This window comes from Pantherophis guttatus, chromosome 17 (assembly GCF_059756535.1).
Source record: "Pantherophis guttatus breed Tessera chromosome 17, ASM5975653v1, whole genome shotgun sequence".
Lineage (NCBI taxonomy): Eukaryota > Metazoa > Chordata > Lepidosauria > Squamata > Colubridae > Pantherophis > Pantherophis guttatus.
The window spans coordinates 2,605,888-2,623,308 of NC_142079.1; the positions used below are offsets into that span (position 1 = coordinate 2,605,888).

At 49.8% G+C, this 17,421-nt stretch overlaps 1 protein-coding gene across 6 annotated transcripts in view; it reads right to left on the bottom strand.

Annotated features, from left to right (window-relative positions):
- The window catches only part of SMTN (smoothelin), a 76,799-nt gene that overhangs the window by 28,046 nt on the left and 31,332 nt on the right, over positions 1–17,421 (bottom strand). For all 6 annotated transcript variants that reach the window (XM_087880415.1, XM_087880413.1, XM_060691870.2 and 3 more), the window contains exons 3-11: positions 13,960–14,108; positions 13,167–13,266; positions 12,036–12,114; positions 11,612–11,715; positions 9,945–10,023; positions 9,129–9,472; positions 7,980–8,043; positions 5,218–5,283; positions 3,088–3,693 (exon numbers count right to left, since the gene is read on the bottom strand). In XM_087880415.1, coding sequence (XP_087736541.1) covers positions 3,088–3,693; positions 5,218–5,283; positions 7,980–8,043; positions 9,129–9,472; positions 9,945–10,023; positions 11,612–11,715; positions 12,036–12,114; positions 13,167–13,266; positions 13,960–14,108 — 1,591 coding nt within the window. The remainder of the gene's footprint in view (positions 1–3,087; positions 3,694–5,217; positions 5,284–7,979; positions 8,044–9,128; positions 9,473–9,944; positions 10,024–11,611; positions 11,716–12,035; positions 12,115–13,166; positions 13,267–13,959; positions 14,109–17,421) is intronic.

A 17,421-nucleotide genomic window follows, 5' to 3' on the forward strand; every position in this document is an offset into this window, starting at 1 on the left:
AACTTTGTCCGAGAAGGATCAAAGGATCTTCCAGGGACGCGGAAGAAACAGGGTTAATCTCTCTCAAGCTTTCCAGGCCGAGCGGGCTGTAAACCGGATCGAAAAAAGGGGAAAGGGGCTCCCTTAATAGGAAGCATTCTGCCTCCCCTCTCCCCCAATCCCTCACCCCAAATTTGGACGCTTGGCAACCGGCATGTTATTTAGGACGGTTGCAAATTTCCCCAGGGTTGCCTGATCACTTTTTGGGACATTCTGATAAAGAGATAGAGATAGAGATAGATAGACAGACAGACAGACAGATAGATGGGGCTTCCCCTGTTCGCACAGCCTGGTTTTCTGGCATGCCACGACCTGGTGCCCATCCACAGATGAGGGGTTGAGGACAGGGGTGAAATGCTACTGGTTCGGACCGGTTCGCCTAAACCGGTAGTAAAAAAATGCTTTAAAAAAGTAAAAAATAAAGGTTCCAATGATCGCAGGCACAGCTGATAGATAGATGGATGATAGATGGATGGATGGATGGCTGATAGGTAGGTAGGTAGGTAGGTAGGTAGGTAGGATAGGTAGGTAGGTAGGTAGGTAGATAGATAGATAGATAGAATGGACAATAGATGATATTAGATGATATTGATAATATAGATAGATACTGGTAGAAAGATAGATAGATGGATGGATGGATGGCTGATAGGTAGGTAGGTAGGTAGGTAGGATAGATAGGTAGGTAGGTAGGTAGGTAGGTAGGTAGGTAGGTAGGTAGGTAGGTAGGTAGGTAGGTAGATAGATAGATAGATAGATAGAATGGACAATAGATGGTATTAGATGATAGATTGATAATATAGATAGATACTGGTAGAAAGATAGATAGATAGATGGATGGATGGATGGATGGATAGATAGATAGAATTCTTTTATTGGCCAAGTGTGATTGGACACACAAGGAATTTGTCTTTGGGGCATTTGCTCTCAGTGTACATAAAAGAGAAGATACATTCGTCAAGAATCATAAGGTACAACACTTAATGATAGTCATAGGGTACAAATAAGCAATCAAATTATACTAGGAAACAATCAATACAAATCGTAAGGATACAGCAACAAGTTACAGTCATGCAGTTGAAGAACCTCGGGGTTTTCACAATTAGGGGCGAGATAGGTTTTAAAATGGGGGGGTAAAACTCACTGAATGCAACTGTCTTGCTTAATAACGGATTTGGGGCTTAATCACGGTCGTAAGTCGAAGGGCGACCTACGTATCATGATTTTTAACAATGCCGTCAAGACCAACATGCTTCGTTAAACCTATTTGCGCCTTTCAAAATACCCTTCCCTCAAGCAGAATCCTGCATTCTTAAGGCAATGCCAAGGTCCTTCGGGCCTCCTGAGGGGCAAGGCTTGGCCGGGGATGATGGGGATTGTAGTTCAGGGCCTGAAGGATGGGTCGGCAGGTCACGCAAAGTGCAAAGCTACAGCCGACAAAGCGGTCTCCCGAGCGAAGCCGAAGAGCTCACAAACGGGTGCGATACGAACGGAAAGCGTAAGCTGTGGAACGTACAAGGCAGCTGTGCAACACAACACAACACAATCACGAGGAACGTGCATCTCTCAGTATGTATACGGGTGAGGCAGCATCATCCGCAGCCGTTTCTAAAAGCTAGATTTTTAGCCTGCTGTAGATTTCGGAGGGCGAACCTCTTATATGGGCAACGAACAGGTTTTCTCAGCTGCAAAAGGAGGAGTCGGTGCCAGGATTTAAAATACACACACACACAGACACAGCACCAATAAAACTTTCCATCCAGTTCAGTTGATAAACATCAGATGGGGCCCGTTGCGTGCAGAAGTGATTTCGCCCAAAATAGGAAAATTTCCAGCCTCGGGGACCTCACTCACTGCAGGAACCCAAAGTTGGCCACGAACTGCGAACTTAGCTGCAGTTTGCAGCTAACTTTTCAATCGGGAACTGCTCTGGAGTGGGGGTGGGGGGTGGGGGGGAGTGGGGTGGGCTCCCTTGGAGCAGTGCAAGCCCACCGCCGGCTGCCCAACTTTCAGGTGTTTGCTGGGATCAGCCGGATCTGCAGAGCGCAGAAGAGAAGGAAGAAAGAGTCAGCCGAGGGAACGAAAGGGGAGAGAGGGAGGGAAAGAGAGAGAGAGAGGAAGGAAGGGAGGGAGGGAGAGAAAGAGAGAGAGAAAGGAAGAGAAAGGAAGGAAAGAAGGAAAGAGGGAGGGAGGAAGAAGGAAGGAAGGAAGGAAAGAAGGAAGGAAGGAAGGAAGAAGAGAGACAAGACAGAAGGGAAGAGAGGAAGAAAGAGAAAGAAAGAAAGAGATGAAGGAAGGAAGGAAGGAAAGAAGGAAGGAAGAAAGAAAGGAGACAAGACAAAGGGAAGGAAGGGAGGGAGGAAGAAAGAGAGAGAGAAAAAAGAAAAAAGAAAGAAAGAGAGAAAGAGAAAGAGAGAAGGAAGGAAAGAAGGAAGGAAGGAGAGAGACAAGACAGAAAGGAAGAGAGAAAGAAAGAGAAAGAAAGCAAGAAAGAGAAAGAAAGCAAGAAAGAGAAAGAAAGAAAGAAAGAAAGAAAGAAAGAAAGAAAGAAAGAAAGAAAGAAAGAAAGAAAGAGATAAAGGAAGGAAGGAAGGCCTTCTTGACAATTAACATGGTCTTGCACCCTCCACGGGAAACATTTACCCACTCGTGACCTTACCAAAAAGCCTCGTCGCTCCCCCAAAACGCCCAGCAATTACTTTAATTGAACCGAAATGCTATTTTGGGGGACACCTGCAAAGGCAGCCCTGAGATCCTGAGCCAAAGGCTCTCTAGCTCTGGACCCCAGAAAAGCTACTCACTGCATCCCTTACAAAACCAGAAGTGCAATATTTTCTCTCTTTCCTTTTCTTTTTTTGCATTCCCTCCCTTTTCCCTGCCTACCTCCCCGTTTTTCTGTCCTGCCTGGAAACGTCCGCAGCTGCCTGGAGTGGGGTATTCCCCCCCCCCCCGAGAGAAACATAGGCCACCTTTCTCCCTATGCCACAAAAGAGGGGAAAAGGTGAGAATCCGAAGCAACCTCGCCCTCCAACCACCGCGGGGCCCCCTCACCTGCTCGCTGGTTCCCGGGGGGTCCCGCCAGGTGGCCCCGCAGAGGCTGATGGCGGCTGTCCTTGATTTCAATGGTCAGGAGGGTCTTCATCTCGTCGTCAGGGTGGGCAGCCGGACGGCGGAGCAGGGAGCCTGCCGGGTTGTGGGCCGAGCCGCTTTGCTGGTTACGGAGCACCTCTGAGTCCGTGGGTCCCCCCTTGGCATTTTCAACGCCGGACCGGGCGGGGCCCAGCTTCCTCTCCTGCCATTGGCTGCCCTGGATCCGCCCTTGGGGACCGCCTGCCTCTTTAGGGATGGACGGAGCCTGCGAAGGGGGCCTGCTGCCCGCTCCCGCCTTGGAGTGAGAAGGGCCGGTCCGGGCTGCCTCCTGCACCTTGCTGCCAGCCTGGAGCGTCCGAACGGCACTGCCGCCATGGTCCCGCAAGGGTGAGTTGGCCGCGTGATGGGAAGGCAGAAGATGGTGTTGTGGCAGGGCGGGTGGCCCTCTACCGGCCTTTTCTCCCTTGGGGGGCGCAGCTGGAGGGTTTGGGGGGTCCGAGGTGAATTTGCGAGCGCGCTCGCGGATGGAGCCGGCTCTTTGGAAGGGCTGCTGCTCCCGGCACGGCTCTGGAGAGAGGGAGGGAGAGGGAGATGTCAGTGGAGGGAGGACCAGCCTGGGAGCAGAGAATGTTTTATCTCAAGCAGCTGGGAGCCCTGCCAGGCTTTGGGAGGGTGGGGGGTGGGTGGGAGAGTTTCCGCCCCAGGAAAGCAAAGCGCTCAGCATCGTCCTCCGCTTCCCTCCCAGTTATATTCAGAAAAATCTGCCTTCTTTCCAAAAAAAGGAAAGAACGGGATCATCCATCACTGCCTCTCTTCCCAACCTCACCAGGGCTTCTCTGCTAAGTCTTCAGCCTTTCTGGGCTAGGCAGGTCCCAACCAGGGTGGAGGTGGGGAGGCAGTCAGTGGGGTGCCCACCTATAAATGTCCCCAATACGTTAAGGAGTGGGGCAAGAGTCTACCCTGTAGCACCCTGAGTGGACTTTGGAGAGTTGGCCATTGTCCCACTTCTAAGATAACGGGGACATTTGTAATGGAGACCCCTCTGACTGCCCCCCACCCAACCCCAATTAGGATATGCTTAACCCAGAAAGGCTGGAAACCAGCAGAGAAGCTCTGGTGAGGTTGGGAAGAGAGGCGAGTCTATGACTATTTGCTATGGCCAACTAACCACAGTCAACTCAACACGGTCAACTCGCCATGGCCAACTCACCATGGTCAACTCACCACAGTCAACTCAACACGGTCAACTCACCATGGCCAACTAACCATGGCCAACTTGCCATGATCAACTCACCACGGTCAACTCAACACGGTCAACTCACCACAGTCAACTCACCGTGGTCAGCTCACCATGGCCAACTAACCATGGCCAACTTGCCATGGCCAACTCACCATGGTCAATTCACCATGGTCAATTCACCATGGTCAACTCATCAAAATCAACTAACCATGGCCAACTCACCATGGTCAACTCATCAAAATCAACTCGCCGTGGTCAGCTCACCATGGCCAACTAACCATGGCCAACTCATCAAGACCAACTCACCACGGTCAACTCGTGGCAGGACAACTCAGTGCGAGACTAGAGACATTAATATCAAAGAAATGGTGGAATAGACTCATTAAAGAAAGGATGCAGAAGGAGGAACAGAACAAAATGTGAATGGCAAAAACTATTTTTTTTAAAAAAATTAAATAATTAAATAGCATTGTTAAATGGTCCTGCAGCGAGTTGGGTCATGGCAAGTTGGCAGCGGCAACTTGTCCCATTCCACCATAGCACAGCCTCCCCGCGCCCCCCCCCCATGCATTCCAGAGTTTTCTGGCTCAGCCCAGAACCAAGCAGGCTGGCTTGGGGTCTCTGGGTGTTTCCTGCAAGGGGCCTGATCCTGTGCTTCTCAACCTGGGCATCTTGAAGACAGGTGGGACTTCGATTCCCAGAATTCCCCAGTTGAAGCCAAGGTTGAGGAGCACCGCCGAACCCTTTCCTTGATTTTGCCAGAGAGGCCAGCAGGAAAGGAGGCGTCCAGCAGATTATCCTCAACCGGGGCTGATTGGGGGAAAGACCCAACAAGAGGCTGAGAGGATTACCTGCATCAGGTGGCTTTGGAGGAACGTTGTAGCTGTCCGTTTCTACCATTTGGGAGGCTCCAGTTGCTAAACAAGCATTAAGATGGGAAAACAGAAGTTGCGTTAAGAGAGGAAGGGATTCAGCCTCCCATGGGCACAGACACCAATGTGGCTAAATGGCGGTGACCAGATCCCTGGGCCTGGATCCCACAGGCCAAACTCTCCTCCCGCCTCGATCTTGCGACCATTCAGAGATCCCAGAATACTTCACAACTCTATCATCATAGCCAATTTGGCATGGCCAACTCATCGTAGCCAACTTGGCACGGCCAACTCATCGTAGCCAACTTGGCATGGCCAACTCATCATAGCCAACTTGCCATGGCCAACTCATGATAGTCAACTTGGCATGGCCAAGTCATCGTATCCAACTTGCCATGGCCAACTCATTATAAACAACTTGCCACAGCCAACTTGCCACACATGGGGGGGAAGAACTCTGGGAATTGGAACCCCCTCCACTGGCAGATGCCCGGCAAAGCCCTCCCTCAGGCCACCCAGTCAAGGAAACTGCCCTTCAAAGGCACAGCTGGTCGCAGCTGGAGTTCCTCCAACCCATTTCAGGGTGGCCGCAAATCCCCTTCCCCCATTACCCGGGTCGGGCCGACTATCCAGCGAAGCTCACTCCCTCTTGTCCTCAGCTGAGCTCTGTGGCCCTGGCTGGCCTCCAGCCCCCCCTCCCAGTCCTGCTCATCCCTCGCAGCTCCTCCCCACCGTTCAAAGGCTCCTGTCCCACCAGCAAGACAGATCATACGTCAAGCGTTGCCTTGACGGATGCCTGGCTCCTGCTTCCAAGAGGGGCCAGCCAAGAATTGTCTCAAAGAACAGCGGGTAGGACACGAGCGGTGCCCCCCACAAAGGCGCCTGGGTGAATACAAGGCAGCTTTGCTCCCCAAAAGAAGCCAATACAAGGAGAACTGGGGGCGGCAGTCCGCTTGAGCCAGTGAGCCAAGGAATAAAATGATTTGGGGCTGTGGCAGGAGAGGAAGGGGAAAGAATTAGAACTGTGTGGGTGAGAGAAGATTTTCCACAATGCCTTAAAAACTCAGCTGAACACGTCTTAGGATAAAGAGGGGGCTGCAGAATGACCTCTCCTCTGCCTCCCCCCCCCAGATCACCAAGGAAAGGGAAAGTGCCTGGAAAGTACCAAGACCCCCTCCGCAAAACCCTCCACACAAAACCACTTTGCAGGATTTCTCCGTAAACATTAAAACCACCCGGGGTCAGTCAGGGAAACTGGCGAGAGAGAAAGACCAATAAATAACAGCTGTTTAGGATCCAGAAGGACGGGAACCATCCTCCCTGCCTAAACCTCCTTCCTCCTTCCAGTTGAGGGACTTCCAGGAAAGCACCTCCAAGTGCCCACCAAAACTCCAGAGGGGGAAATAGGAGAAAGAAGAAAGAGAAAAGGGAAAAGAGGAAAGAAAGGGAAGGGAAGGGAAAGGAAGGGAAGGGAAAAGAAAGGAAAGGAAGGGAAAGGAAAGGAAAGGAAAGGAAAGGAAAGGAAAGGAAAGAAAAGGAAAGGAAAAGAAAGGAAAGGAAAGGAAAGGAAAGGAAAGGAAAGGAAGGGAAGGGAAGGGAAAGGAAAGGAAGGGGAGGGAAAGGAAAGGAAAGGAAAGGAAGGGAAGGGAAGGGAAAAGAAAGGAAAGGAAAGGAAAAAAAAGGAAAGGAAAAGGAAAGGAAAGGAAGGGAATGAAGAGGAAAGGAAAGGAAAGGAAAGCAAAGCAAGGGAAGGGAATGAAGAGGAAGGGAAAGGAATGAAGAGGAAAGGAAAGGAAAGGAAAGGAAAGGAAAGGAAAGGAAAGGAAGGGAAGGGAAGGGAAAGGAAAGGAAGGGGAGGGAAAGGAAAGGAAAGGAAAGGAAGGGAAGGGAAGGGAAGGGAAGGGAAGGGAAAAGAAAGGAAAGGAAAGGAAAAGAAAGGAAAGGAAAAGGAAAGGAAAGGAAAGGAATGAAGAGGAAAGGAAAGGAAAGGAAGGGAATGAAGGAAAGGAAAGGAAGGGAATGAAGAGGAAAGGAAAGGAAAGGAAAGGAAAGGAGTAGGGAAAGGGAGAAGGAGGAAAGGGGCTTTCACAAATAAAGGAGAGGGCCTCAACCAAGGAAGGAGGGTGCGAGGGAAGAGATGTTCCTGACCTTATTGGGTGAAAGAATGTGAAAGGTTCAACTCTGAAAAGTAAATTCCCTTTCTGGGCAGGAACGGCAGAGCGGCCTCCCATCGCCCGCGGCCTCCCTTGGAGACCAGAGGCAGCAGGGCAAAAGGGCCGGGAGCCAAGCCTCCAGGCAGGATTGGGCCTGGAGGGGTGGGGGAGATCTTTTAGAGCAAGGAGACCCTGCAGAAAGCGCGTTCCCTGCCCCCTCCCTGCAGGCCAAACATCTTCCCAGGAAAGAGAAGCCAGCAGCAGGACAGTCCAGGGAACCACAGCTGGGGGCTTAGGAGCAGAAACAGCTGTGGGGCGACCCCTGAAATGTGGGGGTCCTCCCTGCTCTCTGAGCTTGGTGGTCTTGTGGCTGATGATATTACCTAGTTGGGTGACAAAACGTCTTCAAGAAAACCAGCAAGCTCAGAGAGCACCGAGGACCCCACAGTTCTCCTCCTCCTCCTCTCCACAAACCTCACTCCTTTCTAGCCCTGATGATGTTACCTAGTAGGGTCGCAAAACGTCTGCAAGAAAAACAAGCCAGCTCAGAGAGCAACATTTCCGGCAGAGCTGCCTTTACCCCCTTACCTGGCCTGTCTCCCTCCTGGCCAGCAGCACCTTCTCTTCCCTCTTCTGGGGCCTGAGGCACAATCTGGGAGGGAGGGGGGTGGAAGAAAAGCAATGAGAACAGGATTCTGCCCCCACCCCTGGCCCTCAATATGGGCTGCAGCATTGAGGAGCCCAGAAGGGAAGCCAAACCGCCCGGTATTTATACCGCCCCTCCCTCAACCAACGGGTTTAATCTGGGAATGGGGAGGGAGATTCCACACAGCCAGCGTCCGTGGCATCCCCTAAATATTTCTCTCCCTTCCTTCCTCTCGGCTCGAGATTTTAAAAATCTTCAAGGTTCCCCTCGCACATATGCGCTAGTCGTTCCCGACTCTAGGGGGGCTCATCTCCGTTTCATCTCATCTGGGGGGCTCATCTCCGTTTCAAAGCCCAAGAGCCAGCGCTGTCCGAAGACGTCTCCGTGGTCATGTGGCGGGAATGACTCAACCCCAAAGGCGCACGGAAAACGCTGTTCCCTTCCCACCAAAGGTGGTCCCTATTTTTCTACTTGCATTTTTTTTACCTGCTTTCGAACTGCTAGGTTGGCAGAAGCTGGGACAAGTCACGGGAGCTCACCCCGTTACGCGGCACTAGGGACTCGAACCGCTGAACTGCCGACCTTTCGATCGACAAGCTCAGTTCTTAGCCACTGAGCCACCGCGTCCCACTTAAAAACCTTAAGCCAAGTCAAAATTAACATCGGTCGTGGGGGACGTTGAAAGGGCAGCCGTGTTCGCTATTCTCAACTTTCCAAAAATGACCTCCCCCCCCAGAAAATCAGCAGAGATGGTTCCCGAAATGGGCCTACACCTGGGTAACTCATGGCCACTAGAAGCCATCCCAAACAGTGATCCCCAACCTTTCCGGCTTGGCGGACCGCCTGGAGGTGGGGGGGGGGGGGAGGGAGAGGGAGCTGTAAGCGTCCACCGTTCAAGGAGGGGCAATTTTTCTTTGGGAGATCCAGATGTGTCCAGCTTCTGCACGTCCATTGCCCAAGTGACTGTCATAAGCTTCCCCATCCAAGGGAAGAGGGGTGTGTCTATTTGTGTGTCAGACGCTGGGGAGTCCATTCTTGGCAGGGTTGCCCCCACCCCCAATTCGCTGCCAACTGGAATTTCCCCAAAGTACCTCTCTCTCCTGGCTCAGGAGGGGCTCTTCTTTTGGGGGGGCCTCCCCTACAATGCTGCCCATCTCCAGCTGTTCCTCTTTCCTGGAAGCTTCCCCTTCGGAGGAGTTCAGCCCCTCCTGGACTTTGCGGGGTGCCAGGAATCCAGCTTCTTCTTCTTCTTCTTCCTCCTTCTCTTCCTCCTCCTCCTCCTGGGAAGAAGGCTGTGGTTGGGAGCCGGAATCCTGCTCATGGGAATTGAGCCCGGGGTCTTCACCGCTCGCCTCGCTGTCTGGGAAAGGAGCCGACTCGGAAGGGGGGTGGCTGGGGACGGCTTCCAGGAGTAGAACGGTCCCCAAAGAAGACTCTGTTGGTGGGGAGAGGGAAAGGAGCTCAGGAGGCGCTCCCTCAGAAGGAGCAGCCAAGCATTGTGGTGGACCCACAACTCCCATCATCCCCAGCAATGTAATAGGTCAAGGCATCTGCGGGCTCCAGCTTTCCGCCTCAATCCAATCTACGAGCGCCCTCCGTGCCAACAGGCTGGGCTCTGTGCCAGGCCTCCAGAGGGGGGCTTCACATATTGTAGCAACAGGTTTGCCCAGCACCGGAAACGTGAGTGCATGCACACGCGTGTGGCATCACAAAACACAGTGGTTCTCTCTCTCGTGCAGTCCACATGCGTGCAGCATTAAAAACACAGTGATATAGGTGGATGGACGGTCCCATCTGCAGATTGTCACTACCGATTCCCCCGAACCGGCTGAATACCTCCTCTGCAGGCTTCCCACCCAGCCCACTCCTGTGAGTGCCTCCTGCGGGGATCTTCAGCCTGGCCTCACCTGGACCATCGTCCGCCTTGGGATCCAGCTGCTCCCGGATCTGGCTTTCGATCACCTCCTGCCCCGCTCGGTTCTGCACCTGGAGGAGGCCAAAAGGAAAATGAACCCTCAGCCCACCCAAGATCCGTTCAGAGAAACCCTAAGCACGCAGAGAGTCCGGTCCTTGTTGGCATACGCTGGGAAGCCCTATTACAGGTCGTCCTGGATTTACGGCCACAGTAGAGGCCGACATTTCTGTTGTTAAGTGACCCTGGATTCCCCGTTAATATTAAAAGCCGTTAATCCCCCGGCAATAGCCAGAACTACCATGTTTCCCCGAAAATAAGACCCTGTCTTATATTTTTTTTGAACCCTGAAATAAGTGCTTGGCCTTATTGCCATGCCCTCAAAAGTCCGATTGGGCTTATTATTAGGGGATAATTTTGGGGGAAACAGGGTATCTATCTATCTATCTATCTATCTATCTATCTATCTATCTATCTATCTATCTATCTGCTATCTGCTATCTCTCTCTTCTATCTATCTATCTATCTATCTATCTATCTATCTATCTATCTATCTATCTGCTATCTCTCTCTGCTATCTATCTATCTATCTATCTATCTATCTATCTATCTATCTATCTATCTATCTATCTGCTATCTCTCTCTGCTATCTATCTATCTATCTATCTATCTATCTATCTATCTATCTATCTATCTATCTATCTATCTATCTGCTATCTCTCTCTTCTATCTATCTATCTATCTATCTATCTATCTATCTATCTATCTATCTATCTATCTATCTATCTATCTACCGTGTTTCCCCGAAAATAAGACCCTGTCTTATATTTTTTTGAACCCCGAAATAAGCGTTTGGCCTTATTTTCGGGGAGCTCTTATTATTTTGGGGCGCATGGAGCAAGACGGAGCTCCTGTTGCCGTCTTACCCGATTTCCAGCTCTGCGTTTAAATATTTTCAGGGAAGGCTTATTTTCAGGGGGAAGTTTATTTTAGCGCATGCGCTCAAAAGACCGATTGGGCTTATTATCAGGGGATGTCTTATTTTCGGGGAAACAGGGTAGTAGAAAGAAGCCCTAAACCATCAACTAGGAAAAGGCTGCCCTCTGGTGGGGGAAATGGGGAAGTTATTCTCAAGGCACAAATCTTCTCCAACAGGGCGCCCCTCCAGAGACGGAGCGACCAGATTTGCAAAGGCAGTCCTGCCTTGTCAGATGAAATCATGGGTATTGCAATTATAAAGCATGTACGGAGTGCAAGACTGGGGCAGCGCAGCCCCAAAAGCCACCTGAGAGGGCCACCAAGGAAGAATTTACGGCAGAGATGGAAAAGGTCTCACACTCCAGGGGGTGGGTGGGGGTGGAATCCGATGCCTCCCAATTGAGGGGCAGCTTCCTTGCCTTCTTCTCCTAGCACGAGCCACGGTGGTGCAGTGGTTAGAATGCAGTATTGCAGGCTACTTCTGCTGACTGCCGGCAATTTGGCAGTTCGAATCTCACCAGGCTCAAGTTTGACTCAGCCTTCCGTCCTTCCGAGGTGGGTAAAAGAAGGACCCAGATTGTTGGGGTTTGCTAGAGGCTGACTCTGTAAACCGCTTACAGAGGGCTGGAAAGCACCGTGAAGTGGTATATAAATCTACGCTCTAGTGCTATTGTTAGTGCTTACCTGGGCGTTTCTGTCCCCTGCAGCATGTTCGCCTTGCTCCTTGGATGCCCGAGCCGTGTCGGTGGCCCTTTGGTAATGGAAAGCTTTCCCCGCCAACTTTGCAGCTTGAGGGAGGGAGGGAAAAAAAGAGCCGTTTCAAACAGGCTGGCATCATTCAGAGCAGTGCCCCCCCCTTCCAACGTTTGGGGCACCGGGGACTGGTTCTGTGGAGAGAGTTTTTTCCACGGACCGGAAGGGACGTGGTTTCACGTGGTGCCTATATCCCACGGATTGGGGTTTTGCTTGTTTGTGCGGCCCGGTTGCTGGCATCCCGGGGCCCATTGCTGGTCCACGACCCTGGGGTTGGGGTACCCCGGATTTAGAAAACCTTGTTTAGAAGACCGTGGTGACCCACTCCACACTCCACCCCTGCTGGATCTGGTACCTTCAATTTCTTCTGCGCGCAGCTGGCGGATAGCAGCCCGGATGAGTTTACGTTCTTCGTACTCGCTGGTTCCTCGCAGCTGAGAAGGGAAGCAGAGTCAGCAAAGGTTCAAACGGATCATTTTCCCCACCCCGCCCCTTTGTGGCCCATGTGTTGATGGGAGGCCACCCGGAGAGCCTAGATCCGTCGGCTGGAGTGGAAATCCAAGCAATTTTCTTGGTGGAAAATAGCAATAGACTTTATAGACCATTTCACAGTGTTTTCCAGCCCTCTCTAAGTCTTTACAAAGTCAGCCTCTTGCCCCCAACAATCTGAGAAGGGAGGGAGGGAGGGAGGGAGGGAGGGAGGGAGGGAGGGAGGGAGGAAGGAAGGAAGGAAGGACTAGCAGTAGAACTTAGATTTATATACCACTTTAACTACCTCGTCCTCCATCTTATACCGCAAAAAAAATGTACATATCCTACTAGTTTCTCCTCTCTCCCTTGTATAATTTTGTCCAGTTCATGTTGCTCATTTTGTACTTCGTATAATTTTATATCTTCCTTATGTTTAGACTAAATTTGCATATATGTCCACCAATCAATTCCCCTGTTTAAATCCTGTTCCAATTCCTGTTTCGATTTCAAATTTCCTTGTTCTTTTAGTACATCTCTATATCCGATTATCTTATCCATCTCAATTAAATTTGGGTGTTTTAATGCTCCTGTTGGTGAGATCCAAATCGGTATTTTTGTGTAGGGCTGTTTTTTTTCCCCATTTTTAGCCAAATTTGTAGCAATGCATTCCTCTTGCAAACTCCAACAATCTGGGTCCTCGTTTTACCGACCTCGGAAGGACGGAAGGCTGAGTCCACCTTGAGCCTGGTGAGATTCGAACTGCTCAAATTGCAGGCAGTCAGCAGAAGTAGCTGCTAACCAAGTACTGCACTCTAACCACTTAGACTTATATGCCGCTTCGTAACGCTTGACAGCAGAGTTTCTGGCTTTTTCGACCGGCGGGAAGGACAGGGGATGGTCCCACGCGAACAGCTCTATGTCAATGCCCCCCTTGAGCTCCCACTGCAACGTGGAAATGCCCACCCAGCGTCCTCTGCAGTCAGGAAGAGCCAAGCTCCATTCAGCAGGGACCTACCAAGCTGGTCAGCTCCTCCACATCCTGGATGGTCTCCAGCTTTCTCGAAAGGGCGTCCAGAGACTTTTGCTGCCGCTGTTCCTCCTCTTGTTGCCAGGACCTGAAGGGACAAACAACAGAATAACAAGAGTTGGAAGGGACCTTGGAGGTCTTCTAGTCCAACCCCCTGCTTAGGCAGGAAACCCTACACCACTTCAGACAAATGGTTATCCAATCTTGGTTATCCAAGAGCCTTGGTAGTACAGTGCTTTAGAGCACCCTGTCATTAACACAGCTGCCTGCAATTACTGCAGGTTCGAACCTTACCAGGCTCAAGGTTGACTCAGCCTTCCATCCTTTCTAAGGTAGGTAAATTGAGGACCCAGTTTGTGGGGGCAATAAGCTGACTTTGTATAAATATACAAAAGGATGAAGGCTATTGCTTAGCGCATTGTAAGCCGCCCTGAGTCTCCGGAGAAGGGCGGCATATAAATCAAATTTAAAAAAAAAAAAAATCTCTTCTTAAAAACTTCCAGTCTTGGAGCATCCACAACTTCTGGACGCAGGTCGTTCCACTGATTAATTGGCAAGATTAAGTGATTAAGTGGCAAGAAAGGTCAGAAAACGGGGTGAAACTCACTGAATGACCGTCTCACTTAGCAACCCAAACCTTGGGCTCAACGGCAGCCATCCAGCTGAGGACTGCCTGAGGAAATTTAACCAAGAAATAAGAACGCTTCGGGAAGGTTGGCCCAGGAGGGTTACAATGCCAGAAAAGTGGGGTGCAGAGGGAAGAAGCGGGCCCCCAACTCACCTCAGCCGGTTCTCCTTGTTCTCCTGCCGCTCCGTCCGGGAGCGCTTGGACGCCAGCGCCTCCTCATCGCGCTCCAGCTCCTGCCGGCGTAGCTCCCGGATGGCCGAACGGATCTGCCTGCGCTCGGAGAAGTCCAGAGTGGCTTCCAGCTGGGAGGGGAAGGGACAGAGTAAGAGGAGGGTCATTCAGGGACGGGTCAAGGGCATTGCGGAGGCCGCCTCGCCCAGGACAGGCATTCCCCGGCCTCTCTTTGGCCACCCCCGGGGACAGACACACAATGGGCACAGTGAGAGGTTTGCACAAAGGGCCACTGTCCCTCCGGCCGAGCCCATGTGCTCTCCCTAGGCTTAGTGGCTCACGCACGCAACCGTTCCCGTTCCCCCGCCCCCTTCACCGGCTTGGCCTCGGCCCAAAACTCTCTGCCACTCCAGCCAGGGTACGGTTACCTCTGTCTCATCCTGCAAGGAAGACACCTGCCTGTCACTCAGGATCTAAAAGCACCTATAAATTCTATCCTATCCTATCCTAAATTCTTATTCTATTCTATTCTATTCTATTCTATTCTATTCTATTCTATTCTATTCTATTCTATTCTACATTCCAATATCTATTCTATTCTATTCTATTCTATTGATTTCCCCCGTTTGCTCTAACTAGATTAATCTAGTTTCAGCTCGGCTATGATGCTTATCCTTGTGAACACGCAGTTCCGCGGGAGAACTAATTGAATTAACTCTGAGTTTACAGACCTTATCTTTTGATATGTGGATTAGGTCTGGGTAACTTGTTTGGGGTTTTGAGGAAGTTTGAATCAAACTAAGGAGAAACTTCCTGACGGTGAAACCAGTGGAACAACTTGCCTCCAGAAGCTGTGAATGCTCCAACACTGGAAGTTTTTTAAGAACAGATTGGACAACTATTTGTCTGAAGTGGTGCAGGGTTTCCGGCCTAAGCAGGGGGTTGGACTAGAAGACCTCCAAGGTCCCGTCTAACTTTATTCTGATCTATTCAGAAAGCAGGAGAAGAAGCAACGGATGGAAAGGAGAGAAGCAACCTGGAACGAAAGAGAAACTTCCTCACAGTCAGAAAAATTAACTGGGGAAGGGGAAGGGGGTGCCAAAAGAAAGGAATGAGAAATGCAAACAAGGGAAGGGGGAAAGGAAGGAGGGAAAGCCAGTTGGAGAGAGGGAGTCGGGAGGAAGGAACAAAACAACCTAAAGAGGACGGAGAGTTTCTCCTTATATGGACTAATTCCCTTGGAGCTGCAGCCGGCGGGGGGAAAAGGGAGGAACTAATGCGAGTTCCAGAGACAGAAAGAAAATTTGCTGTCAGAGGGAAAATTGTGAAAATATATCTACAGATTCCTCACATCCTGGACGTCGGCTGTTTCAACGTCTTCCCTCAAGACGACGCTGTGTAGGGCATTGCACAGCACAACAATCAGACACAAAGGCAGTTCTTTTCCGCCGGCCATCACTCCGCTAAACAACCCATTCCCACAACGCGGTGGGTGTAAGGCAGGGGTCACCGACCCATGTGGCTCTTTCACCCCTCTGCTGCGGCTCCCTGTCACTCAAAATATGCGTCACAACCGCCAATGTGCGACACGCGCCCGGCACGCGATATGTTGAGCTTTTCAACCCCCCGGTAGGCCAACCACGGATAAACCCGAGAAAAGAAAAGTTTCAGAAGAAAACAGAACGTTTCATTCAACTACAGATGCTAGTTTTGTGGCCGCTCAAGAAATCGTCCAGCATGGGAAGGGTTTTTGTGGCTCCCGGTGTTTTCTTTTCTGTGGGAAACGGGTCCAAACGGCTCTTTGAGTGTTTAAGGTTGGAGACCCCTGATGTAAGGTCTCTTATTTGGGCAGGGGGTTGGACTAGATGACCTACAAGGTCCCTTCCCACTCTGTTCATCTATTTATCTAACTCTGTCAAACAACCTAGTAGGGGCTGTGTTACTATTATCCTTCTCATTTTTCCTATTATCTATTTCCTTATCTTCTTATGACCATCCCTGTTTTGCTTGTATCTTATGATTTATATTGGTTTGTTCTATTTGGTATCCTACTATGGCTTATTATGGTGGTTACTTATTTAGTATCCCAGGACTATGTTGTAGTTTATGATTTATGAGGATCGTGTTTTATGATGATTAGGATCATGACTCATCCCTTGTGGCTTGTATGTACACTATGAATTTATGCACAGGAGGGAAATTCCTTGTGTGTCCAATCACACTTGGCCAATAAAGAATTCTGTTCTGTTCTGTTCCGTTCCGTTCCGTTCCGTTCCGTTCCGTTCCATTCCATTTTCTATTCTATTCTATTCTATTCTATTCTATTCTATTCTATTCTATTCTATTCCATTCTATTCCATTCCGTTCCCTTATTCTATTCTATTCTATTCTTTTTTTTATATAAAATAATTTTTATTGAGTATTTTACATTTTAAAACCAAACACACAATAGCAAAAGAAATCAAGAGACAAAAACACACGTACACCAGACATTAAAATACAATACTAACAACAGATATACACAATTTTACAACTTTCTGCCTCGACTTTTGTCTTTACTCTTAGCTTTTATCCTCCCGCTCCTTCTCTTTATTTTTAAATATTCATAATTAACTGTTTTGTTAGCAGGATCATTATTTACATATTCGCAAAGCCAGGGAAAAAAACACACACAAACCACCAGGAATTGTGTTAAGCCACAAAAGAGGAGCAATAATATTCTAAGTTTCGGGGTTGGGGGCCTTTCTCAGCCCAGCCAGGAGAGCCCGTGAGCTCCGCACCGAGGAACTCGGGAAGCAGGTGTTTTTGCCAACCTTTGCCACGCCCCTTTCCCCAGGTATTTTCCAAAGGCTCATTTCCCCTTCCCAGAAAAACACCCGGAAGGGAGGAAGGGCAGAAGCTGCTTTAATCCCTTAATAAACTTAGCAGTGTTTCTCAACCGCGGGGGCTTTAAGATGCGTGGAACTTCAACTCCCAGAATTCCCCAGCCAGGTGTGAAGAAAAAAAAAAAACGGTCATAAGCTGTGCTGGCTGGAGGAATTCTGGGAGTTGAAGTTCCACGCATCTTAAAGCCCCCGCGGTTGAGAAACACCGAACTAGGAGATAAAAATTGATCCCGGATCTGCGCACCTTCCGCCACGCTCTAAAGACCTTTTTATTTCACCAGGCGGGCCTGGCCTAATTTTCTCCCTCTTTTATAAAAGAATTTTTAATTTTTAATATTTTTTAGTATTTTATATATTCAAGTTTTAAATTGATTGGGGTTTTAATTTGTCTGGGCCAAAACAATTTTATTTGATTTTAATTCTGCTTTTTAAATTTTGTATGTATGTATTTTATTGTTTGGCTGTGCACCGCCCTGAGTCCGTCGGGAGTAGGGCGGTATAGAAATCAAATCAAATCAAATCAAATCAAATCAAATCAAATCAAATCAAATAATAAATA